The following is a 22043-nucleotide window of genomic DNA, read 5'->3' as shown; positions in this document are numbered from 1 at the left end:
TCGGGCCATTTTCTGGGTTGCTCTGTCTTAAAAATGTTGTTGGTGCTCCACCCCTCCCCATTCTGTGTGTTCAGACTGTGGCACTGGTGGCAATCCAAGGCAGTCCAAAGAGGCAGTGTTGATGGCAAAATGATAAATAATAACCCTTTTTGCAAGAAAAGGATGACTTCAGTCCTGCACGATTAAATCTGTCCAAGCAGACGTCTCGCAGACTAGCTTTGGGACTCTGATATTCCACAGATCATTCAATAGCTATCAGAATACATCCAAAGCAATATCAGCTCTTTGCTCTCTAGCCCATAGTAAAACAGATTCATAGTTTTATATTTAACAAGGCAAGTTGAGTCTCCAAGTACTTTTTGTCTAAATACGAAAAAGGTTTTGCAAATATTTGCGGCTTGAGAGGCTTTTTAATAAAAGTTTGCTGGAACTCTTCTACAAAGTTTTCTTTGTGCAGATTTTAGAGAACGCCTGCCTATCATTCGTGTCATAATAATACATTACTGCAAAGAATATACAGTATTCTGGTATTAAAACATCACACACTGATTTGGATCCGTCAATTTTGTGAAAGAAAATCCAATGGGGGGAAAAAAAAAACCTTTAAATTACCGTGTTTCTTGTATTTGCCAGTTAAATATTTTGAGCATCGCAGGTGGAGAGGGGTCAGCTAATTCGAGTCATTTACAAACACCTTTAGAAAGGCTTTTTTTAAGGCAACCAAGTGAGCTAAAAAATCATTGTAAACTATCTTCTTGCAAGTTAGACATTAGTTTTCTTCTCAAAGGGTGTGTCTTTCCTAGTTTCTCACAAGGCCTTGATAGGATGTCCTGCACCCTTTCTTGGTAAGCTCGCTCTGCTGCTAGACCTGATTCATATTCTCGGTGCTTCTCTTCCTCCTCAGCATCACGGGTCTGTTGTCGATAGGCAATTTGAGCCCTGAGTTGCTCTTGGTGTTCTTTTGCTTCCTTTACTTTTCTGGAAATGACATATAAATAGCTTATTTATGAAGTGTGGGGAAAAAAAAACCCAACTTTATTATTATTTAATCTGTTAGCATTCAACCTTAGACTAAAGAACCATACAGAACTCCTTTTAGGTGTTAAAAATAACTACCACTCTATTAACCAAATGCTACACGCTAACCTTACATTCTTCGGAGAGCGAACTGCATTCTGTTGTGTGTTATAAAGCAGCCTGCGAAATCAGTGCTTAACAACAGAAGAGGAAGAACGACCCTTTGTAATCAGCCTGCCTTCCCTGCCCCTCACGGTGACAGCGAGGGGACGGAGAACAAGTCAGGTCTCAGTCCTTCGCTAGCTCCGGCTCATTGCTGCAGCAGCCTTACACCCCATCTCCACTCCCTCATTCTGAAGATAACAAGTTACTGCCCACGGGGGAGCCAGGGTGCAGGCTCCTGCTGCGGCGTTGTACTGATATTCTAGGAAACGGCTGTCAGAAGAAATCAATCTTCCATTCTACCTCGAGACTCATATATTACTTTCACTACCCTCTGGAGGAGCAGTGGAAGTCTACCTACATGTTCAGGCACACAGACACTTAAAATGCCAACGGTCTAGTCAAGACTTGTGCACTAACGCGACACAGTTGAACCACGCAGCGGTTACTGACACCGCTGAATGCCATCTTTGCTAAGTGAGGCATATCCAAAATGAAGCCCAGCGTGTTTCCCGCAGAAGGGTGAGATTTCTGCCACATCCATGAGGTTCTTACCAATAAAGGCATGGGAGAACACAAAAGATACTGGCTCTGGAAGCAGCTACTCAGTTATCTCCCAGGGACAAGCGTGGAGAAAGGGCAGGAGTACAAAAAGGAAACTGAGTAAGGGAAATACGGCGCTTGGCCCTGGGCTTTGCATGACACCCAGAGGAACATTTCAGCTACTGCGTATAACTCTATTCTCACCCTGAGGAACCAGAAGGGAAGGAGAAGCCCGTGCAGCTGGGTGACGTGCAGTACTCTGGTATTTTGGTGGCTGACTGTACAATTGTTTAAGGGATGCGTGTGGGTGGAGTTTAGCAATAAACCCGAACACACTAGTTCTCCCAGGTAAGTAACAACTAACCTTTCATTAACCCTCCTCCCCAAACTTCTGCCACTCCTAGTAACAGCTCAGAGTATGAGGGGATGGATTTAACAAAACATGATGGATGTGAGTCACGTGATGGTCCAAAAACGACCAAAACAAGGGTAGGTAATGAAACACCATTCTTTGTATGATGAGAATTAGTCATTTAATACCAACTGCAACATAACAGGGCTGCTACTGAGCAGTTCAGAGCAGAGCCTCTCTGAACAGAACAAAGCACACCTGGTGCTCTGAGAGTTGTGTGAAAATGAGAACTACCCTACTCACAAGTTTAAAAGATTGATCTGCAATGAAATGAACCGATGGCGTAAAAGAAAAATACCTCGCATGTTTTTCTTCTTCTATATGCTTGAGTTCTGTGATTGCTTCAGCTAATAACTTCCCCTCTTGAGCAAGTTCTTCCTGCTCCTTTGCATTTCTCTGCACTGCAACAACAACAACAAAAATATGTTTAGGAGATAACAGCACTGCTAAGCTTGAACGGACAGTGAGACTGTATTAAAGCCAAGTAGCCTCGATAGCAAGCCTGAGTTTTGTGGCTTCCAAAGAGGCACGCAAACAACGGCAAGCGTATTCTCAGCTTATTTGTTTTTCATCCGCTCAGAATAGAAAAGATTTCACATCCAGTACTTAATAATAATTACAATAATTAATAATACTGCTTGCGTGCTCACGCAATCCTTACTTAGGCTTTGCTCTGGTGATAGCAGTAGGAAATTAGCTTAAGGAATGCCTGTAGGAGTAAAGTTTCAGCAGCAGATTCAGAGACAGTAGCATTGTTGTCCACTCAACCATACAGCCCGTGCGTGCTGGGCCAGATGGTCTCCCCAAAAGCAGTGTGCTGTACTCCCTCTGCCTTTGCCAAGACTTGCATTCCTGCGGTAGGTTTGGTGCACAGACAGAAAGCTATTACTACTTACGCTTCTCCTCCATCTGCAATTGTCTTGTATCCAGGACATCTTTCAGTAGCTGCTTTCTAGCCTCCTTTTCTAATCGCATTTGCTCAGCCTTCCTGGCCCAAACCTTCGCCATCTCTTCTTCGAGGAGCTTGTCCACTTCTTTTTCTCGCTGCTTCTCCTCCTCCCGCTGTTGAGCCAGGTGTGCCAGGTAAGTCTGTTGCTCCTTGAACAGCTCTTGCTGCAAATAAATGCACATTTGTAGATCTGAGTAAATGAGTTCAAAAAAAGCCTTTCAAAATATGAAGAGGAGTGGTGTTTGGTGGACAATGTGAGAACTGGGAGCCCAGAGCTCCATCCCAAACCCTGCCATGGGAAAGAGCTGTGCTGAACCTTCTTCCTGGCCAGTCGACAGTGCCTGGACAACAGCATAAGAGCAGAACAAATACAGAGTGATCCCTTCCCCCATAGCACCTCAGCTGCCTACAACACAGACATTTTACAAACACTTTCCACAGTAACCAAGCTATTTCACCCTCACCTGCATTAGACACCTTGGGATCTATAAATATAATATTAAATAATAATCAATATCACCTCCTCTAACTTTATGCCATGGTCTAACAGTGAGTTTATACAACTTGTTGATAAAACTCTGCCCTAGTGAGGCCACATTTGGAGTACTGGGTTCAGTTCTGGGCCCCCCAGTCCAAGAAGGGCAGGGAACTGCTGGAGCAAGGCCAGCGCAGAGCTGCCAAGGGGATCAGGGGCTGGAGCATCTCCCTGGTGAGGAAAGGCTGAGAGACCTGGGCTTGTTCAGCCTGGAGAAGAGAAGCCTGAGGGGGGATCTCATCGATGCCTATAAATATCTGAAGGGCGGGTGTCAGGGCGACGGGGCCGGGCTCTTTTCAGTGGTGCCCAACGCCAGGCCAAGGGGCCACGGGCACAAGCTGGAACACGGGAAGTTCCCCCTGAACATGAGGACAAACCCCTTTGCTGTGCGGGTGCCAGAGCAGGGGCACAGGCTGCCCAGAGTGGCTGTGGGGTCCCTTCCCTGGAGACATTCACCCCCCGCCTGGACGCGGCCCTGTGCCCCTGCTCTGGGTGTGCCTGCTCCAGCAGGGGGTGGGACGGGATGAGCTCCAGAGGGCCCTTCCAGCCCCCACCACTCTGGGATTCTGTGAACTTACCTAACCTACATAAGCTTCTAAATACCTTGAGCAGAGTAATGAATGCAGCTCCCTGCTCTGTCTTAAAGTTACCTTGAGACTCATTTTCACCCTGAAGTTGGACAATCTACTTGTTTTAAATTTAGGAAGTGACAGACACATCCATGGTTTCATTGCATCTCCAAGATATTTGCTGTGAGCTTTTGCATCTATATATCCAGCTATTAAAGACCTAAAACCATTTCTTAGTATTAATGAATTAGGCTAAATGAAATACTTCCTTTTCTCTGCAGTTACAAATATTTATTAAATGAGGTCCATGAAACAAAAAATATTTTTCTAACCTCTACCATGTCTATGCAATATAAGGATTGAAAAGCTCAGGTGATTTATACACAATGGAATCAGCATGGAGGGACGAGATTCCAGCCTGGGAGCCCCTGTCTTTTGCCTAGCCTGGTAGCCTTGCTGATTGCAAAGCATGCTTTAAAGTACTCACCATGGTTTTAACAGCTAATGGGCTGCTTCAGAGAAGTAGCGTGCTGGCGGGAGGAGAAGCAACAGGCTATGTAAGAAAAGAATCAACTTGTTCAGAGAGAAGGGCTTGTATCTGATCTCATTTATATTGTGCAGTTCACTAAGGGCCACAAAATGAAACTAGGTGAGGTATTGCCCCACAACTTCACAGTGAACACCTCCAGCCCTTACTTTTCTTTTTGTTTTCTCTGCAGTGTCTTCCTGGGGTTCCTGAAGAGATTTTTCTAAGATCTTCATCTCTAGGGCAAGTTCACCTTGTTTTTCTTCATTAAGACGATTCTTCTTGTCCTGTGCTGCACTGAGCAACGTATCCCTGCATTCCTTCTGTTTCTGTAGTTTCTCCATATGAAGCTGTTCATTTTCTAGCTTAAGCAGCTGCTGCTGTTCTTCCTACAATGGTAAAAATAACCAGCTTTAAAATCATTGCATAACTTCAAACTACGTGATGGCTAGAATTAGTTTAATTGGAAAACTGAAGAGCAAAGATAAATATTTAAAGTCTTTCTTGCTGACACCAGAGAATTAGTGTCATCCATTAGACCTGTTAAAGCATGAACATTCAGCATATCATTCATTAGAATTCAGGATTTTTCTCTGTAATTATCACATGCACTTCAATACCGAACCACTGGAATACGTGAAGAACTCCAAATATTTCAAGCAGATAGAGTCATGTCCCCAGAGAAATTGATATCATCACCGCACGTATGATCTATACCTGATTCTTCACATGCAGCCATAACCACTAACCGATACGGAGCCATGTGTTCCTCCTGTTTCTGCATGTATTATCTGTCCTGTGTCTGCGCTGAATGTTCTAGACCAACTCTAGTGGACATAAGATTGCACAAAGTGATAATATCCTTATGTTCTGATGGGCAGTTACTGAATTTCCATGGCTTCAAACCATTCCACTTTATATTGGAAAGAACAGGAACATGTAAAGTTGAGTTCTTAAGAAAGAAACAATGAAACATAGCAAGCGTATATGCAAGATCAAACAGGTATATGTATATTCAAGATTATTTAGCCAAAAGAAAAGAGAGACATCCCAAAGCAGCATCAACAGAGTAACTTAGCATAATTCCTGAACATCCTGCATTTGAACAAGCACTTATAGTCATAAAACAGTACGTGGCCATCATTAGCTTATCTACAGGTCTCAGAAACAACGCCTCAGCTGTCTTGAAGGTACAGAGTTTTTCATTAACCTGTTTTTAAATTAAATGTCTATTTTGTAACGTCAATAAATATTCTAACATGCATTAGCAGGTTTGCCATAAACAATCTGTCTAATCCTCCCCACACAGAAGTACAAGCTGCACCTCCTAAGGAACATAACTTGTTATGCCAGGTGTAAAGCCACACTGACTCTTCCAGTGTTTCAAAGCTGACTTTGCTGTCTTCCTCAATGGCCAAATACACTTTCAGAAGCTGGTAAACAGCTTTGAAACTCAGTATATATTATGTGAGCCACTAAGTAATCAAAAAAAACCCCTTTGAACAATAAAGAAGGAAAGAAGGTGGAAATAGTTGGCAGTCTACCGGGCAAGCTGGCACATGTCTTAGGCTGAACTCTGTCGTCAGTGAAATTGAGAGCAGCCAAGGGATCCATGGTGCTTACTCTGTGCAAGTTTATACGATGGGGTAACACATCATTGCAAATGTACAAAGAAATCATTACCAACCATCCACCTGCAAGCTGAGACCAAAGTGCTATGGCGGAAACTCGTCTAGCACTTGTGAGGCTACAGCCGGGATAACGGGATTTCCGTCACCTCAAGATACCACAATTCTTTAAGGGAGAGAAAAGACAGAGGGGAAGGAAGGCAGCTGATGTAGGTAACAGCTAATGAAAAAGCTAATGGAAAAATTGGTGCCTCTTTTGTCATCCAGTCTGAGATATCTTGAGGCACACATATGGTCTATCACAGCAAAGGCGCAAGTTTTGCCTCCCTAAATAATCTATTTCCCTTGCAACAACCAGAAGAAACCATTATACACAGAGCCACTTAGCTGTCCATAGCACATCCTTCACCCAGATGAAACCCCCAATCATTATAGGCTACCAACTCTGCAGTGAGAAACTTGTAATGAGGCCATCTGTCACATCCCTCTCCTGCCGAAAAAGGATTACATCCCATTTTCAATACAGAAACTCTCCTTTATGGACTCTTTGAAGAAAGCTTTTTTTCCAGAGACTAAACCACTTTACCAGAAATTTATCTCCTTGACGGAGCGCAAGGCAGCTGTCTGCAGGGGAATTTACACACTCTTCTATTCTAATAGTGTTTTTCTGAAAAGGCCAGCTAAGTAGAAGCGTTCTTTGCCTGTGGTTTGGCAGTGCCTTAAAAGTTGTTACAAGAAAATAATTTTATTCTGCACGTTTTAAAATAAGTGAATCATTACCGTCTAGCTTGAAATAAGGACTCCACTGCTTTACAGCCAGGATTTTCAGAGCTTAAGATTAATTATTGCCATTATTTTTAAATAGTGGAGCATATATCTTGCCAACGCCAGCTTTCAGTGCCTAACAGAGTACCCTGAGCCTGTAAATACCTGCAAAACGAAGACTGAGTCTGAACTAAAGAGTCTCCCATAACTCCCAAAGTCAACACAGAATACTGTGAACTAGCAAGCCCCACTAAAGCCAGCACAACTACAGCAAGCCTACACTGGGGAGAGATGAGGAAAAAAATAAGATAGTGGCCAAACCGTTGGGCCAAGGAAGCCAGATGCCTCCCGCAATGCGTCACCCAACAGCAGCCAGCACTAACAGGAAAGTGAGCTTAGTCACTGGTTGCTAATTTGTTTAAAAAAGGAAAGAAAAAAAAAAAAAAGATGTAGGTTCTGAAATTCAGTCAGCTGGGGCATAAGCAGTTGGGATTTCTTATATAAATGTGTCTCCTTGTGTATGTGTCAGGGTCTTGAGTGCACCAACAGGCTCTGCAACCTCCCCGTAGGGGCTTGGCTGCGTGAGCTCGCAGCCAGCCCCGACGTGAGCCTTGGATCAGAGAGCCAGGAAAGAGCGGTGTGAGAAAGGGCTGAGAGGAGTCGCTTGGGAGCTGCAGCTAGGCTCGGTGTCTCACCCTTGGTGCCTACATGAGCTATGCTGCAGGTATGCCTGTGCCTGAGGTCGATCCTGATCCCGATCTGCTGACTTGACTTGCTGGTTTCATCTTGGACTTCGTCACTACACACCTGCTGAGCAGTTTGGACTGTCAGATAGCCCCAGTTACTGTCAGCAGACCTGCTCTGCTCTGCTCCTGCAGGTGCCGTGGGACTCTTGTGGGGGAGGACAGCGTAGCTGCCTGCCCTGCTGTCACCTTCAGCTCCTGGCTCGCCTTCCCTTCCAGGAAGCCCTGGGAGCTGCTTCTTCCCAGTGAACTTACCATGGTAGTTAAACGTATGTATCAAGGTCTGGGACACAAGACCCTGGCAATCCCGCAGGAAACTTGAAACCAGAAAATTGCAAAGATGTCTGGCAAAAGCTTAAAAACATTTCCATTTCCCACAAAGGCTCTGAGAGGCTTTGAATGCCAAAATCCTTTACAACGCTAAGTTTCAAAAGATGTATTTCCCTCTGTTAACAGGAATGCATTTGCCACAGCTCTGGAAAAGAGGCTTAGCATAATAGGACAGTCTCAGATACTAATGGAATCGGTGAAGATACAAATAAGGTATGGATTAATCTAAATGTCTAGTAATCCTATCATTAGAAGGGCCTTATACACGACCCTGAATTGAGAATGACATGAAAATTACCAGCAATCGAGCCTCTTCATCCTTCAGCCGCTTCGCCTCCTCTCGGCGAGCACTGAGCACCGCTACCTGGGCACTGAGCACATTCAGGATTTCCCGATTCTGTTCTGCCGACTTCTGCATCTCCACCGCCTCTTGCTTTTCTTTAGCCAGCCTATCCTCTTTCCAAAGCTCCGCGAACATCTGCTCCTCCTTCTTCTGTTGCTTTTTCAATTCCTCCTTCAGAGCTAGCTGGGCCAGCCAGTCTTCACACAGTTCCTTCTGACGCTTCTTCATCTGCTGTACACGAAGCTCCTCACATTGTTCTCTGAAACACAGAAGTTAAAAAAAACAAACAAACAACTCTCAAAATAATAAGCAAGTCTGGAGGTGTGTGATGGTTGGAGGCTCCCAGCCTGTAACTGCTTGGAGGATTTTGGCTCAGGGTGCTAAATTCTACACCCGGTCTGACACTGACTCCTTGTGAGGGCTAAGGAATCACAGAGCACCTCATTTGATGGAGATTTTGACCTTCATCCATTGAAAAGCAGGTCCTATGTTTGCATTTGTAAAAATAATATATACATTCATGCACAATATTTTATATATACAAGGTGTATTCTATATATGTAGTTGGAATGTGCACACTACGCTTGTTCAGACATGTAGGTTTACTAGGCACTTGAAAGCTCATTCATACTCAGAAAACACTCGGAGAGCAGAACCACTAGAAATTTATTATTTTTTTCACGAAGTTTTGTGGGATAATTCAGAAAAGTTGCAATAAGAGTCCGGAGAAGCTAGAAAGTTGAAGTATTAATACAGCTTTCAATTTTCATTTACTCACTGCAGTTGAGTTGCATATAAGATATTTCCTTCCAGTTGAAGAACATATGACTATCTAGAGATTCTGCTTTTAATTTTTACAAACAAAGCACTATTGAGATCAATGTATGCTATCAAACAGCATTTAATGTGAACAATATCAAAGCATTTTAATTCTGTTCTATAACCAGGATATCGATTTTCACAAAATTGAAATGTAAAACTAGCAGACAATGGTGAAGATCTACAAGCATTAAGGATCTGTAAGCTCTAAGGACGTCTATTAGACACACATGAACGCTGCGAAGTAGAAAGATATCTCACAAATTTGTGCTGAATGAAACCATCTTCTTCAGATTATTGCAATGCAAGTTCGGAATTTATAGTTGACATCATATCATTGACTGAATCTTGAACTACTGCATGAGAACAGTAGTTACCAGCACAATGTGAGATCCTATTACTTTATACAATGTTTAGCTGATAAACCTGTGCAGCAAAAACATTAAATATTCACCAAGCAACTATCTCATAGTACTATCACTCTCCACATCAGTTATTTAATTTTCATAACTATAGCAATGAAACAAAATCTGAATTAATTCCATTGCCTAAGATTTATTTTTTTAAAACTTAAAAGCAACGTTAAATTTGCCAGCACTGAAGATAGCTATTTGGTGGTTTGCATTTTCATGCTCTGTGGCTCTGCTAAGCATCTGTCTTTGCGAAGTCTTCACTTTTCTAAACACGTCCAATAGCTGCTGCCTCCATCTAAACCCACACCTGTATTCCCTGACCTGGGTTTCAGGTACAGAATTAATAGGAGTGTTATCCTCCCTCTGGGGCCACGGATTCACACCTCCACGGAGGCTACAGAAATGATGCAAATTTGGGCTCTCCCTGAGGTCAACTGCTATATCCACCGTCAACGAGGCAAACGGGGAGACAGTGTAGCAACACAGGATGTGACTGGTGGTCTATAACTCATTTCTGCCTTAAAACTAGTAAGCCTATGCTCTCGAATAATGACTTCTTTCCTTGACGCTGCTCCTTCATCACCTCCCGCTCACCTCCTGCTAAGAAGTGCAGAATGAGCGCAGCTCCTGGTATCATTAATATGTGGCTGAGGCAACCACCAGCGTGTAATAATTATGTGGTGGCTTACAAGATCTTCCAAAGCTTTACCAATAGAACTCCACACTAAGCCAGCCTAATAAAAATTACTTAGGGCTTATAAACTACAAAGAACATTTCCCCAAAGAGCCCTCTTCCAGTTCAGAACTGGCTGAACAAGCTGCTGACAGACAAAAAAAACGACAGTGCCAAAAGCCAGCCTGACCCTGTTCTCAGTGCCACAGCGAGAGCCATCCAACCAGTGAAACTTACAGTGGAACGGTGCTAAATCAGAGCTGGGACTGCGGAGGGGAAAGATTGCTACACCTCGCTCTCCCTTGGTGCCGCAGGAGCGAGATACAGCCCAAGAACGCAACATTTGCCCTGTCATTTCATGCAGAAGCATAGGTCTCGCCACATTTTCCTCCTGCCAGCGTTCACTGTTTGCTGCCCCACATTTCACTATAAGCTGCTGGGACCAAGGGCATCTCTCTCCTCATCCTCTCTTTGGAAAGCGCCGTGGAGGCAGAGGTGAAAGGTGCTAAGCACTAGCCACAAACGATATAAGGGAAAGCAGTGCCATGAAAACAAAATTTGCATTTTACTTGATATCCAGGAGGCATTTCTAACCTCTTAACTGTTTCTGACTGAAAAGAAGCAACAGGAATCTGCCAAGTCCCCTTTCATCAACATCAGGTCTCCATAAGATAAAACCTCCCACATTTAACACTTTTCTCCCCAATCCTAGGACACGCCACATCCTCTAACCAAATGTTGCGTTCTTCCCTGAGGGCTGGGCTTGTACCCTCTGGAGAAGAAACTGTCTCTGGAATGAGGGACCATCCTCAGCTCAGGTCTTCAGAGAGAAGGGCGAGGAAGTACAGGAACAAAGGAGCAGACACCAGTGCAGGGTAGTGAAAAGGGATGGTGTTTTTACTTCTTTATATGAGCTTGGAACCCTCTGACTGTTCATTCTCTGGTTGTCCCAACGACGAGAGCAGAGAGCAGCGCAGCGTTGTGTGCGCCGCGAGCCACAGCACGCTCCAAGAGGTGCCTCTGCCTTCAAGCAGGTCAACGAACCTACTACGCCGTTGCTGGTTTTCATCCATTTTAACACCAGAATCTATCTTCCAACTCCTGGGTGGGAGTTACTGGTGATTAAAGACTACAGTACTAATTAGTATTCATGAAAAACATATTTCTTCAATGTTCTGAGGGAAACGTACCATTATTAAGATTTGAAATCTTACACCATTAGAAATAACTGTATTACGTTAACGCAATGGGTTCAAAGTTCTCCCAGCAGTGAAGGAATACAGAATTAGTTATTCTTTTCCATGATTATAAATTAATCTGAATTTAATTGAATTCTCAGAGGGGAAGAGAAGTTAAATAGAAGTTCGGCACAGTTAGAGTTTTCATGTAAAATAACCCTGTAATTGCTTGATTTCATCAAAATAATTCCTTCAAAGCAGCTTTTACAGCAACCTATAAACATCTGCTCCCCCAGATGGCTGGTTTTCTTCCTCACTTTGCTATCCTAAGCTTCTTAACATTAAAATTGTGCCTGTACGTAGCCACTTCCCAAAGACAGAAACTGCATTTATTCCCTGCCCCCAGTTATTTATTCACTTTATGGCTGCAGTACAAAGTTGCTGTGCTAACAACATTCTTTGTATGGATGTTTCTGATGTTATCACAAGAAAGAGGATGTAATATGTGTTTTATGCAAATTTTAAGACATGGCAATTTTCTTTAAAGATACCAATGATGAACATGCCCTCGGGCTAAAACTGGCTGAATATCTTTTCATACGAGTTGTAGCCCTTCACGAAAATGAATTCCAGTGGGACTGTGCCCTCTGTCACCTTGCAACAAAGGACTCTTCCTGGCTAACATCACTACTGTTAAATCTCTACCCTCAGGCTGCAGCTCCAAACCCAGCCACATGGCTGATAAAAGAGTTGCCTTTTAGTACTCTGGAATAATTTACTGGAGCGCTGGACACTATAGGTGCTCCTATACCTCAGGTTTGTGGATCATAGGATCATAGAATGCCCTGAGTTGGAAGGGACCCACAAGGACCATCGAGCCCAGCTCCTGTCCCTGCACAGGACACCCCAAATTCACACCGTGTCTCTGAGGGCCTTGTCCAAGCGCTTCTGGAATATCGCCAGGCTGGTGCCGTGATGCCTCCCTGGGGAGCCTGTGCCAGGGCTCCACCACCCTCTGGGGGAAGAGCCTTCTCCTAATGCCCAGCCTAACCCTCCCCTGGCACATCTCCCTGCCATTCCCTCAGGTACTATAGATCTTGCAGAATCTATACCTGCAAGAGAGTGGAGCGCCTTGCTTGAAGTTAAAAGAAATATACAGAAGTCTGTATTAGGTTTCAGAAAGACATTCAAAATAATTGTAAATTCATGTGCGAAGAGGAACAAAATAATCTATATATCCATGTGTTACTGAAATGACCTCCCGGGGCTCTTCCAGGTATGTCCTAGAGCTACGGTCTCCAAAGCAAGCTGTGCAAGACAAGCCATTGGGGTGCGGGAAGAAAATACATTTTATACCATTAATATATAACACTGAAAATAAAAAGAGGGTCTCTTTCATCTTTACTTCACCCTCTTCTAATTTCTATTTTTGCATATGGTTTATAATACACATAATATACTAGTACAATACTACAAGTATATAATTTATAAATAAGTTAATATATTGGGAGGGAGCGCTAACAATTTTTTTTACTGATAGGGGTGCGCAGTTGAAAAGGTTTAGTGACCACCGCCCTGTAGGACAGTGTGTGACACAGTTACAAATTTCTGGTTGTGGATCTCTAACAAGTGTTGGTTTCTGCGCCTCGAGTACTGTGTTCAGTTTTGGGCCCCTCAGGACAAGAAGGCCCTGGAGGGGCTGGAGCGTGTCCAGAGAAGGGCAGCGGGGCTGGGGCAGGGTCTGGAGCACAAGTGTGCTGGGGGGCGGCTGAGGGGGCTGGGGGGGTTTAGCCTGGAGAAGAGGGGGCTGAGGGGAGCCCTTCTCGCTCTCTGCAGCTGCCTGAGAGGGGCTGGAGTGAGGGGGGGGTTGGTCTCTGCTCCCAAGTCACCAGGGACAGGACGAGAGGGAACGGCCTCAAGCTGTGTCAGGGGAGGTTTAGGTTGGATACTAGAAAAAATTTCTTCACCGAAAGGTTTGTCAAGCATTGGCACAGGCTGCCCAGGGAGGTGGTGGAGTCTCCATCCCTGGAGGTATTTAAAAGAAGGGAAGATGTGGTGCTTGAGGATATGGTTTAGTGGTGGACCTGGCAGTGATAGGTTAGCGGTTGGACTCGATGATCTTAAGGGTCTTTTCCAACCTTAACGATTCTATGATTCCTGAGCAGCAAAGCCTGCTCCCAGATCTCTGCATGGACCAGGGTGGTTTGGGAGGAAGAGTAACAGGTAACAGTTACACAAATACATGCAGATTCAGATATTAAAAGTTACTAATCTAATCAGAATTGATCACAGTAGAGATTTCCTTTCTCGTTGGAAAAGGACAGAGAAAAAACTTTACAGTATTTCTAGGCATATACATAAAGAAAGATATCTGGCTTTTGAAGGAGAGATCGACAGACACTTGAGCTGTTGTCAGCTGGTGTTATTCAAGTTGGGTTTTTTTAATAGGGCCCCTAATTTAAAAGTAGAAAGAGGCAGAGCTAGAGGAACAGAGGGAGGAACTGACTATGGAAATGTATTTCCATTACATCAGGACAGTCAAAGAGGAGGCCTCTCTGCACTGTAGGATAAAGATTCATTTGCAGAGATACTCAAAGATTGCCAGTCACAAGGGCTGTGAAGAAAGAGGATTTCACTGCCTCTAAATCCTCTGAAAAACTGCAGCCAGCCGAATGCCCGCAGTAAAGCTCCAGCAATACTTTTTAATTGGATACTATGTGGTATGAATATTGCCTAGATCTAAGAGCAGGCTGGGAAAGGTAGAAGGATGATGGGAATGATCCCATGAGATTGAGTGAACCATATATCAATAGGGTTGTGCTGGGAAGAAAGAGAACCTGAGGCATTAAGGCAGGCAACTCCAGTGTGGAAGTCTAAGTAGGTGTCACCAGATGATGAGATTCACTGGTGGGATTCATTTTGCAATGAAAATACTTAAAATCTGGCATCTAAAAAGGAATCTAGATGTGAGATAAATTCCCATTCTAATCAACAGGAACCTAATCAATGCAGTCAGCGGAGGCTAGGGTGCAGTTCAACTGGCAGACCAGTATAGGCCTACTTTAGGATGACATTAGGTTCCTTTAACAGTCCCAATCTCAATGATGTTCTACTGAATAGGATTTCAGATACCCAGTGAATATAAAGACACCAACACTTAGACACCTACCTTTAGGTGTTGAAATCACAAGCTGAATCCCTTCTCCTTGGCACGTAAGACAAGCTACAAGTACAAAATAAAAAGGACCCCAGCAGTGTCTCCTTTAAACAATTTTAAACATGAATTTCAACCACTTCGTATGATGGGTAGGTAGAGAGCAAACTAGGAACTGTAAATTGCAAGGGCCATATTTTAAAGCCAGCATGTGAATGTAGAGGTACATACACACTCTTAACACCTGTCTCAGTCAATAAACCCCACATTTGAGAAACAAACATTTATCTGTGAAATTAGTTAATTAGAGTTTATGCACAAGTGAAAGCAAGCGTGGATTTTTATTCCCAGCCTCCACAGACTGAGAAGCAGGTGATGTGCACTTCCATACCACTGTGGGAGACTGAGAAGAGACACTTCAAATGATTACATTTAAGTTACATTAATATAATTTTCATCCCTTCCTCAGAAAAACTGATTTCCAGGAATTGACGAGTCAGATTTCATGCCAAGGCCTCAGGGCCTGATAAGCACCTGCAAATTGTAATGACTTCAAAAGACGCTGCCAAGCTCAGCATCCAAGAAGACTTGGCACAGAACTTCAGGTTGCGTTAAAACCTTAGCTTCGGCTGGTGCTCTTGAAGAGTATGTAATAAATAAAAACACAGCCTTTTTGGACAATCTTAACAATTAACAATCTTAACAATCAAGGATCTTCAATATATTAGCTTAATAAGTATGATTTAGGCCCAATTAAACTTCCACGAACCCTTTTCACTCCAACAGTATAAAGCCAAAACAGAACTATACGCCAGAACAAGGAATTACCAACGCAGCCGACCCGGCAGGTGACAGAGCAGGGATGCTCACACAGGACAAGGAGTTTCGCACTACACTTGGAAGAATGTTTTCACAGTATCTCAACGCTTAAATCAACTAAAGGAGACAGTACAGTTCTCTGTACCTCTTGCCCTCATCTCTATTAACGAAAATCTTTCTCACACGCTTTACTGAGCATTACAGCGTTGCAAATTTGGATCCTTGGCCTTTAGAGGCTGCACCCCTTCACCCAAAGTCAGAGAAAGACTATACTCTGCGCTCCACTGCGTGCAACAAGGCTGAGACCTTTCAGCTTCTGGCAGAGCTCACACACCTTTATCCAAACCACCCTGATTATTTCTGATTTATCATTCCAATCGCATTCATCTTTCCTTCCTCAGTTTGTTATTGTCCCCTGCTTGTTAAATTGCCTCTTCGTATTTACGTAACCCAAATTCTATTTTATAAGATACCTGAACTGCTGCTCTCGTTTTTCAGCCACCAGTTGTTGTCTTTCTTTTTCTCTCTTCTCCCTCAGTAATTTTGCTCGCTCTCTCATTTTCTCTTGTTTCTCCAGTACCGTTTCTTCAAGTGACTCCATCTCAGCAAAGTACCTACTTTCCTCTGCCTCCAGAAGCTCACGAAGCCTGTAATGAAAACATTTAGATAAAAGCTAGAACGATCCTTCTGTTGAATGATAAAGTTCTAGTTTATTTGTTATGAGCATGAAATGGGTACTGGGCTCCTTTCAACACTTCTTGCAAATGTCAAAGGAGGCAACATGCAAAGGAACATCATATTTTAACTCAGGGATCACTCCTGTCCTGCCCATGCAGGGGATCTTACAGCACAACAAGAGTGATTCTGTCCCAGCACAATTTAATCTCCTTATCTTACAAACCCATTTCCAATGCTGCTTTACAACATCAGTCCCCCATTAAACATATTCTTCTCATTTCCAGACCGCATTTGTCACCAGCTGATATCAATTTGATCTTGTACTATTGTTAACCTTCAGTGTAATCCCTTCCTGCTATTTACCACCCTTCTCTAGGCATCTGTAATTGCATCTTGTCTCAAACTACCATTTGTTATTTTAGCATCGCTCCATAAACATTTAATCCTGAAAGACCTTTGATGAAAAAGTCATATCAAATTGGCAATTTTTAAACACACCACCGTTTCCCTCTCTATTAACCCTAGCAATAAGAAACCTGGGGCTAAGGAATCCAGAAAGTCACTAATTCCAGCCCAAACGCCACAGTGGCGTCTGGAAAATCACGGAATGGTTTGGGTTAGAAGGGACATTCAGAGGCCACGTAGTCCAACCCCCCTGCAGTGAGCAGGGACATCTTCAACTCGATCAGGTCGCTCAGAGCCCCGTCCAGCCTGACCTTGAGTGTGTCCAGGGATGGGGCATCGACCACCTCTCGGGGCAACCTGGGCCAGGGGTTCACCACCCTCACTGTAAACAACTTCTTCCTTCTATCCAGTCTAAATCTCCCCTCCTTTAGTTTAAAACCATCACCCCTTGTCCTGTCACAACAGGCCTTGCTAAAGAGGTCGCCCCCATTCTTCCCATAGTCCCCCTTTAAGTACCGGAAGGCCACAGTAAGGTCTCCCCGCAGCCTTCTCTTCTCCAGGCTGAACAGCCCCAGCTCTCTCAGCCTTTCTTCATAGGAGAAGTGCTCCAGCCCTCGGATCATCTTTGTGGCCCTCACTCTTACTTTTACACCACAGGATGCCCCTGCTACTACATGAGCAATAGCGCTGTGGACCTACGTGGGCGCTGCTGGTGGGAGTTTTAGTAGCAAAGCCAAAGACCTAGGAAATGGCTTTAAGCTGCCCCAGGGGAGGTAGAAAAAATGTCTCCACTGCAAGAGCGGTCAGGCCCTGGCACAGGCTGCCCAGAGAGGTGGGGGAGTCACCATCCCTGGGAGGGTTCAAACAGCATGTAGACGTGGCCCTTGGGGCCATGGTTTAGGAGACCTGGGGGTGTTGGGTTGGGGGTTGGCCTTGATGATCCTAGAGGTCTTTTCCTGCCTTAATGATTCTGTGATAATTCCAGAAACTGAATTGCACTGTCTTCACCACATACTGAGCTGAGTCTCCTTGCATAGGGATCTTAAGCAGGTAAATAAGAACAAACGCCATGGAGTTCAACAAAAAGTCCTGCACCTGGGAGGAACAATCCCACGCATTGGTACACACTGGGGGCTGACTGGCTGGAAAATGGCTCTGCAGAAAGGGACCTGGGGGTCCTGGCAGACAGGCTGAACATCAGCCAGCAATGCAGCCTTGCGGCAAAGAAGGCCGCAGGAGAAAGAGCACTGCCAGCAGGTCAAGGCAGGTGATCCTTCCTCTCAGCACTGATGAGACCTCATCTGGAGTGCGGGGTCCAGTTCTGGGCTCCTTGACACAAGAAAGATACAGACCTCGTGGAGCGAGCCCAATGAAGGGCCACTAAGACGATTAAGGGACTGGAGCATCTCTCCTAAAAGGATAATCTCTCCTAAAGGTCTCTCTCCTGTGAGATCTGGGACTATTCAGCCTGAAGAAGAGAAGGTTCAGGGGATCTCATCGATGAATATAAAAACCTGAAGGGAGGGAATGCAGAAAATGGAGACAGCTGCTTCTCAGTAATGCCCAGTGATACAAGAGGCAACAGGCACAAATTAAAACATGTGAAATTCCATCTGACACAAGAAAACACTTTTCTTTTGACTGTGAGGGTTGTCAAATACCGGAACAGGCTGCCCACAGAGGTAGCAGAGTCTCCATGTATGGAGATAAGCACAACCCAAATGGGCAGTCCCGGGCAACCTGCTTTACGTGAATGCTGGAGCACGGGGTTGGACTAGATTGTCTCAGGAGGTTATAGATTCATCGAACGCCCTGAGTTGGAAGGGACCCACAAGGATCTTCAAATCCAGCTCCTGTCCCTGCACAGGACAACCCCAAATTCACACCGTGTCTCTGAGGGCCTTGTCCAAGTGCTTCTGGAATATCGCCAGGCTGGTGCTGTGATGCCTCCCTGGGGAGCCTGTTCCAGGGCTCCACCACCCTCTGGGGGAAGGACCTTCTCCTAATGTCCAACCTATCCCTCCCCTGGCACACCTCCCTGCCATTCTCATTCCCATAGGTTCCTTCCCAATCTCAGTGACTCCGTGCAATTGGTGTACAATTCCTGTCCAATGAAGATCCATCAGACTGGGATACCAAACTGACGGCCTTCACAGCGCCAAAGTCACTTAACGTGAAAGAATAACCAAGAAATCAAACCTTATGATTTTTTTCTAAGTTCAGCACAATTCTGTTCTTTTCAAGGCAGTAATTCACCTCACCTTTATTATTTTTGACAGACTTCTGCCAAATTTTCATTTCTTTCAACTGCCTGTGCTGCAAAGTATTACTTGTCGGATCTAAACATTAACTAAGTGAGGTTGCAACAAAACCCTGTTACACCCAACAGTTAGAGCTTCTCACACTTCGATAAAAGTACTCTTCATTCTCTTTAAAAATCCAGCGATAAAAGTGGTATAATACTACTTTTATCTTGCATTTGGCAAACAAGGCTCTAAATGCCACCTAAACCATACTAGCTAGTGTGTTTGCATAGATATCTCTAGTGATTGGCTCAGTGATTACTACTAGCAACAAGAGCCAAAAGGCTACTGTTTGCTCTACGTTGCTGCTTGGCAGCCAGTTACACACGCCTACGCCTCCTGTTACCACTAATAACGAATACCATGCCACAAAGCACAGTGTAACATACAGAGCTGAGCTCAACCGAGTGTTTTTGCCATAATCATTCCTCTAAGCATACAGTGAAGTCAAAAATAGTCAGGCAGATGTTGGTATTAGCTACTTGGTTGCTACCTCTCTCGTCTCTCATCAGTCCTTGCCAGATACTCCTGCATTGTGTCATCCACCCTTCTCTGCACAGCACTGTGCAGCCATTTTTGTTCCTTGCGTTGCTGCCACTCGTAGACCTTGCGATAATGGTTGTACCGCTTTAAGGAATCCGCGTATTCAAGGAGTTCCTTTTCTTTCTGTCTGCGGGCCAAGACTAAATTTTCACAGGTTTGTTCTTTAGAAGGCTTGGCTCTCTGCAAGAGAAAGCATATGTCAGTGGTGAAAGCTATTCTGGGTTCTTTTTAATTGAATTCATGACCAAATAAGTACATAGAATCATAGAATGGTTTGGGTTAGAAGGGACTTTTAGAGGTCATCTAGTCCAACCCCCTGCAGTGAGCAGGGACATCTTCAACTCGATCAGGTTGCTCAGAGCTCTGTCCAGCCTGGCCTTGAGTGTGTCCAGGGATGGGGCATCGACCACCTCTCGGGGCAACCTGGGCCAGGGGTTCACCACCCTCACTGTAAACAACTTCTTCCTTCTATCCAGTCTAAATCTCCCCTCCTTTAGTTTAAAACCATCACCCCTTGTCCTGTCACAACAGGCCTTGCTAAAGAGGTCGCCCCCATTCTTCCTATAGTCCCCCTTTCAGCACTGAAAGGCCACCATAAGGTCTCCCCATAGCCTTCTCTTCCCCAGGCTGAACAGCCCCAACTCTCTCAGCCTTTCTTCACAGGAGAGGTGCTCCAGCCCTCAGATCATCTTCACAGCCCTCCTCTGGCCCTGCTCCAACAGGCCCATGCCTGTCCTGTGCTGAGGAGCCCCGAGCTGGAGGCGGCGCTGCAGGGGGGTCTCCCCAGAGCGGGGCAGAGGGGCAGGACCCCCTCCCTCGCCCTGCTGCCCACGCTGCTGGAGATGCAGCTCAGGGCACGGTTGGATTTCTGGGCTGCGAATGCACACTGCTGGCTCATGTCCAGCTTTCCATCCCCCAGTACCCCCAAGTGCTTCTCTGCAGGGCTGCTCTCCATCCCTCCATCCCCCAGCCTGTATTGATACAGGGGTTTCTCCAACCCAGGTGCAGGACCTTGCACTTGGCCTTGTTGAACCTCATGAGGTTCTCACAGGCCCGCCTCTCCAGCCTGTCCAGGTCCCTATGGACAACATCCCGTCCTTCTGGTGTGTCAACTGCACCGCTCAGCTTGGTGTCATCTGCACACTTGCTGAGGGTGCACTCGATCCTACTGTCTGTGTCATTGATGAAGATATTAAACAGCACTGGTCCCAGTACAGACTGCTGAGGGACACCACTTGTCAGCAGTCTCCACCTGGACATCGATTCATTGACCACTACCCTCTGGATGCGACCATCCAGGTATGCCTTATCTACTGAACAGTTCACCCATCAAATCCGAGAGGATGGTTATGGTCTGCTTTACACATACTGAAGGAACGTTCTCTCCGCAGGTAACCTCCAGCCACCCCCGCCTCCAGCACAGCTTCCGGGAGCTCCCACCGCACCTCACCGCGCACAGCCGGCGCCCAGGTACCCCCAAAGGAAGTACCAATGGGTACAGCTAGCCCGGCTCCGCCAGGGACCTGCAGCGGGTCCCGCCGAGACCCTCAGCCCGCACGGCACCGGGCGGGCTCCCCGGCGAACCCGCACCCCGCACCACCCGTGAGCGGAGAAGACTCCACCGGCGGCGGCGCGGTCCCTCACCAGCGCCAATGAGTGCGGGACGGGCCCGGTCACCTCCCGGTGCCGATGCCGCCGCCGGGCCTCCATGGCCGCGGCCATGACAGGAAGCCAGCCGGGCGCGCCGCGCGTTGCTATAGCAACGCACCGCGGCGGAAGTGACCTCATGACGCTGAGACGCGGGAGCACCGTCCGGCGCAAGCGGGCGGTGGGGCGCATGCGCGCTCTGGCGGGAAGGGCTGAGGGGGAAGGCGGGGCTGTGATGGCGCCGTGAGGCGGGGCTGCCAGCCTGTCATGCTACCTGGCTGTGAAGGGCTGGTGACACCTAGCGGGAGCAGAGGCTGCCACAAGCGGGTGTAAGAGCAGCGAAAAGGTTCTGTATTAAGAAGGGCATAAAAGGAAGGTCGAGTTTAACGGGGAGAACGGATTCCCTATACCCGCAGATTGGCGGTCGCTGTGTGAAGCCTACAGCGCCCTGGTCAGGGCGGGCAGTCCCCTCGTAAAGGTGTCCTTTAGATACGAGTCGTGCCGGTGGGCAGGCTCCGGAGCTGCCCAGGGTGGAGGAAAGTGGGAAATAAAACACTGGCTGTGGATCAGCGTTTGCTTCAAGTTTGTTGCCCTCAGAGAAGTCACAGGCAAAAGCTGTTGCTGAAGCTTTGAAGCCCAGGAACGCAGATGATTGCCAAGAACTTTGTCTTGCAGATAATCAGGACTTGGCTGATAAGTTGAAAAAATGATCTGAAGGAAGAAAGGTCAATGTTCGAAGTTGACTGTAAAGCTCATTCTCATTCCATTGCAATTTGCAGGGCAATTATTTCTGGTATCAGTGATGGGATCCCTGCATGATCTAAGCACGCTGTATGATAAACAGCATTTCCACGCTGGAGTATGCGCTCTCTCACTGCGGTAGTGCTTG

General features: G+C 45.8%; 1 protein-coding gene across 1 annotated transcript; it reads right to left on the bottom strand.

Moving 5' to 3' along the window:
- Window positions 1–390: 390 nt before the first annotated feature.
- Window positions 391–21280, bottom strand: CFAP53 (cilia and flagella associated protein 53). Its single transcript, XM_075077071.1, has 8 exons — window positions 21152–21280; window positions 19458–19687; window positions 16052–16225; window positions 8478–8781; window positions 4884–5102; window positions 3031–3247; window positions 2433–2535; window positions 391–978 (listed from the first exon to the last, which is right to left on the bottom strand). The coding sequence occupies exons 1-8, from the start codon at window positions 21227–21229 to the stop codon at window positions 738–740; spliced, it is 1566 nt and encodes a 521-aa protein (XP_074933172.1). The 5' UTR covers window positions 21230–21280; the 3' UTR covers window positions 391–737.
- Between the last annotated feature and the right edge of the window lie 763 nt (window positions 21281–22043).

This window comes from Phalacrocorax aristotelis, chromosome W, assembly GCF_949628215.1.
Source record: "Phalacrocorax aristotelis chromosome W, bGulAri2.1, whole genome shotgun sequence".
Taxonomy (NCBI): domain Eukaryota; kingdom Metazoa; phylum Chordata; class Aves; order Suliformes; family Phalacrocoracidae; genus Phalacrocorax; species Phalacrocorax aristotelis.
This window is presented reverse-complemented; position numbering and strand designations above follow the sequence as displayed.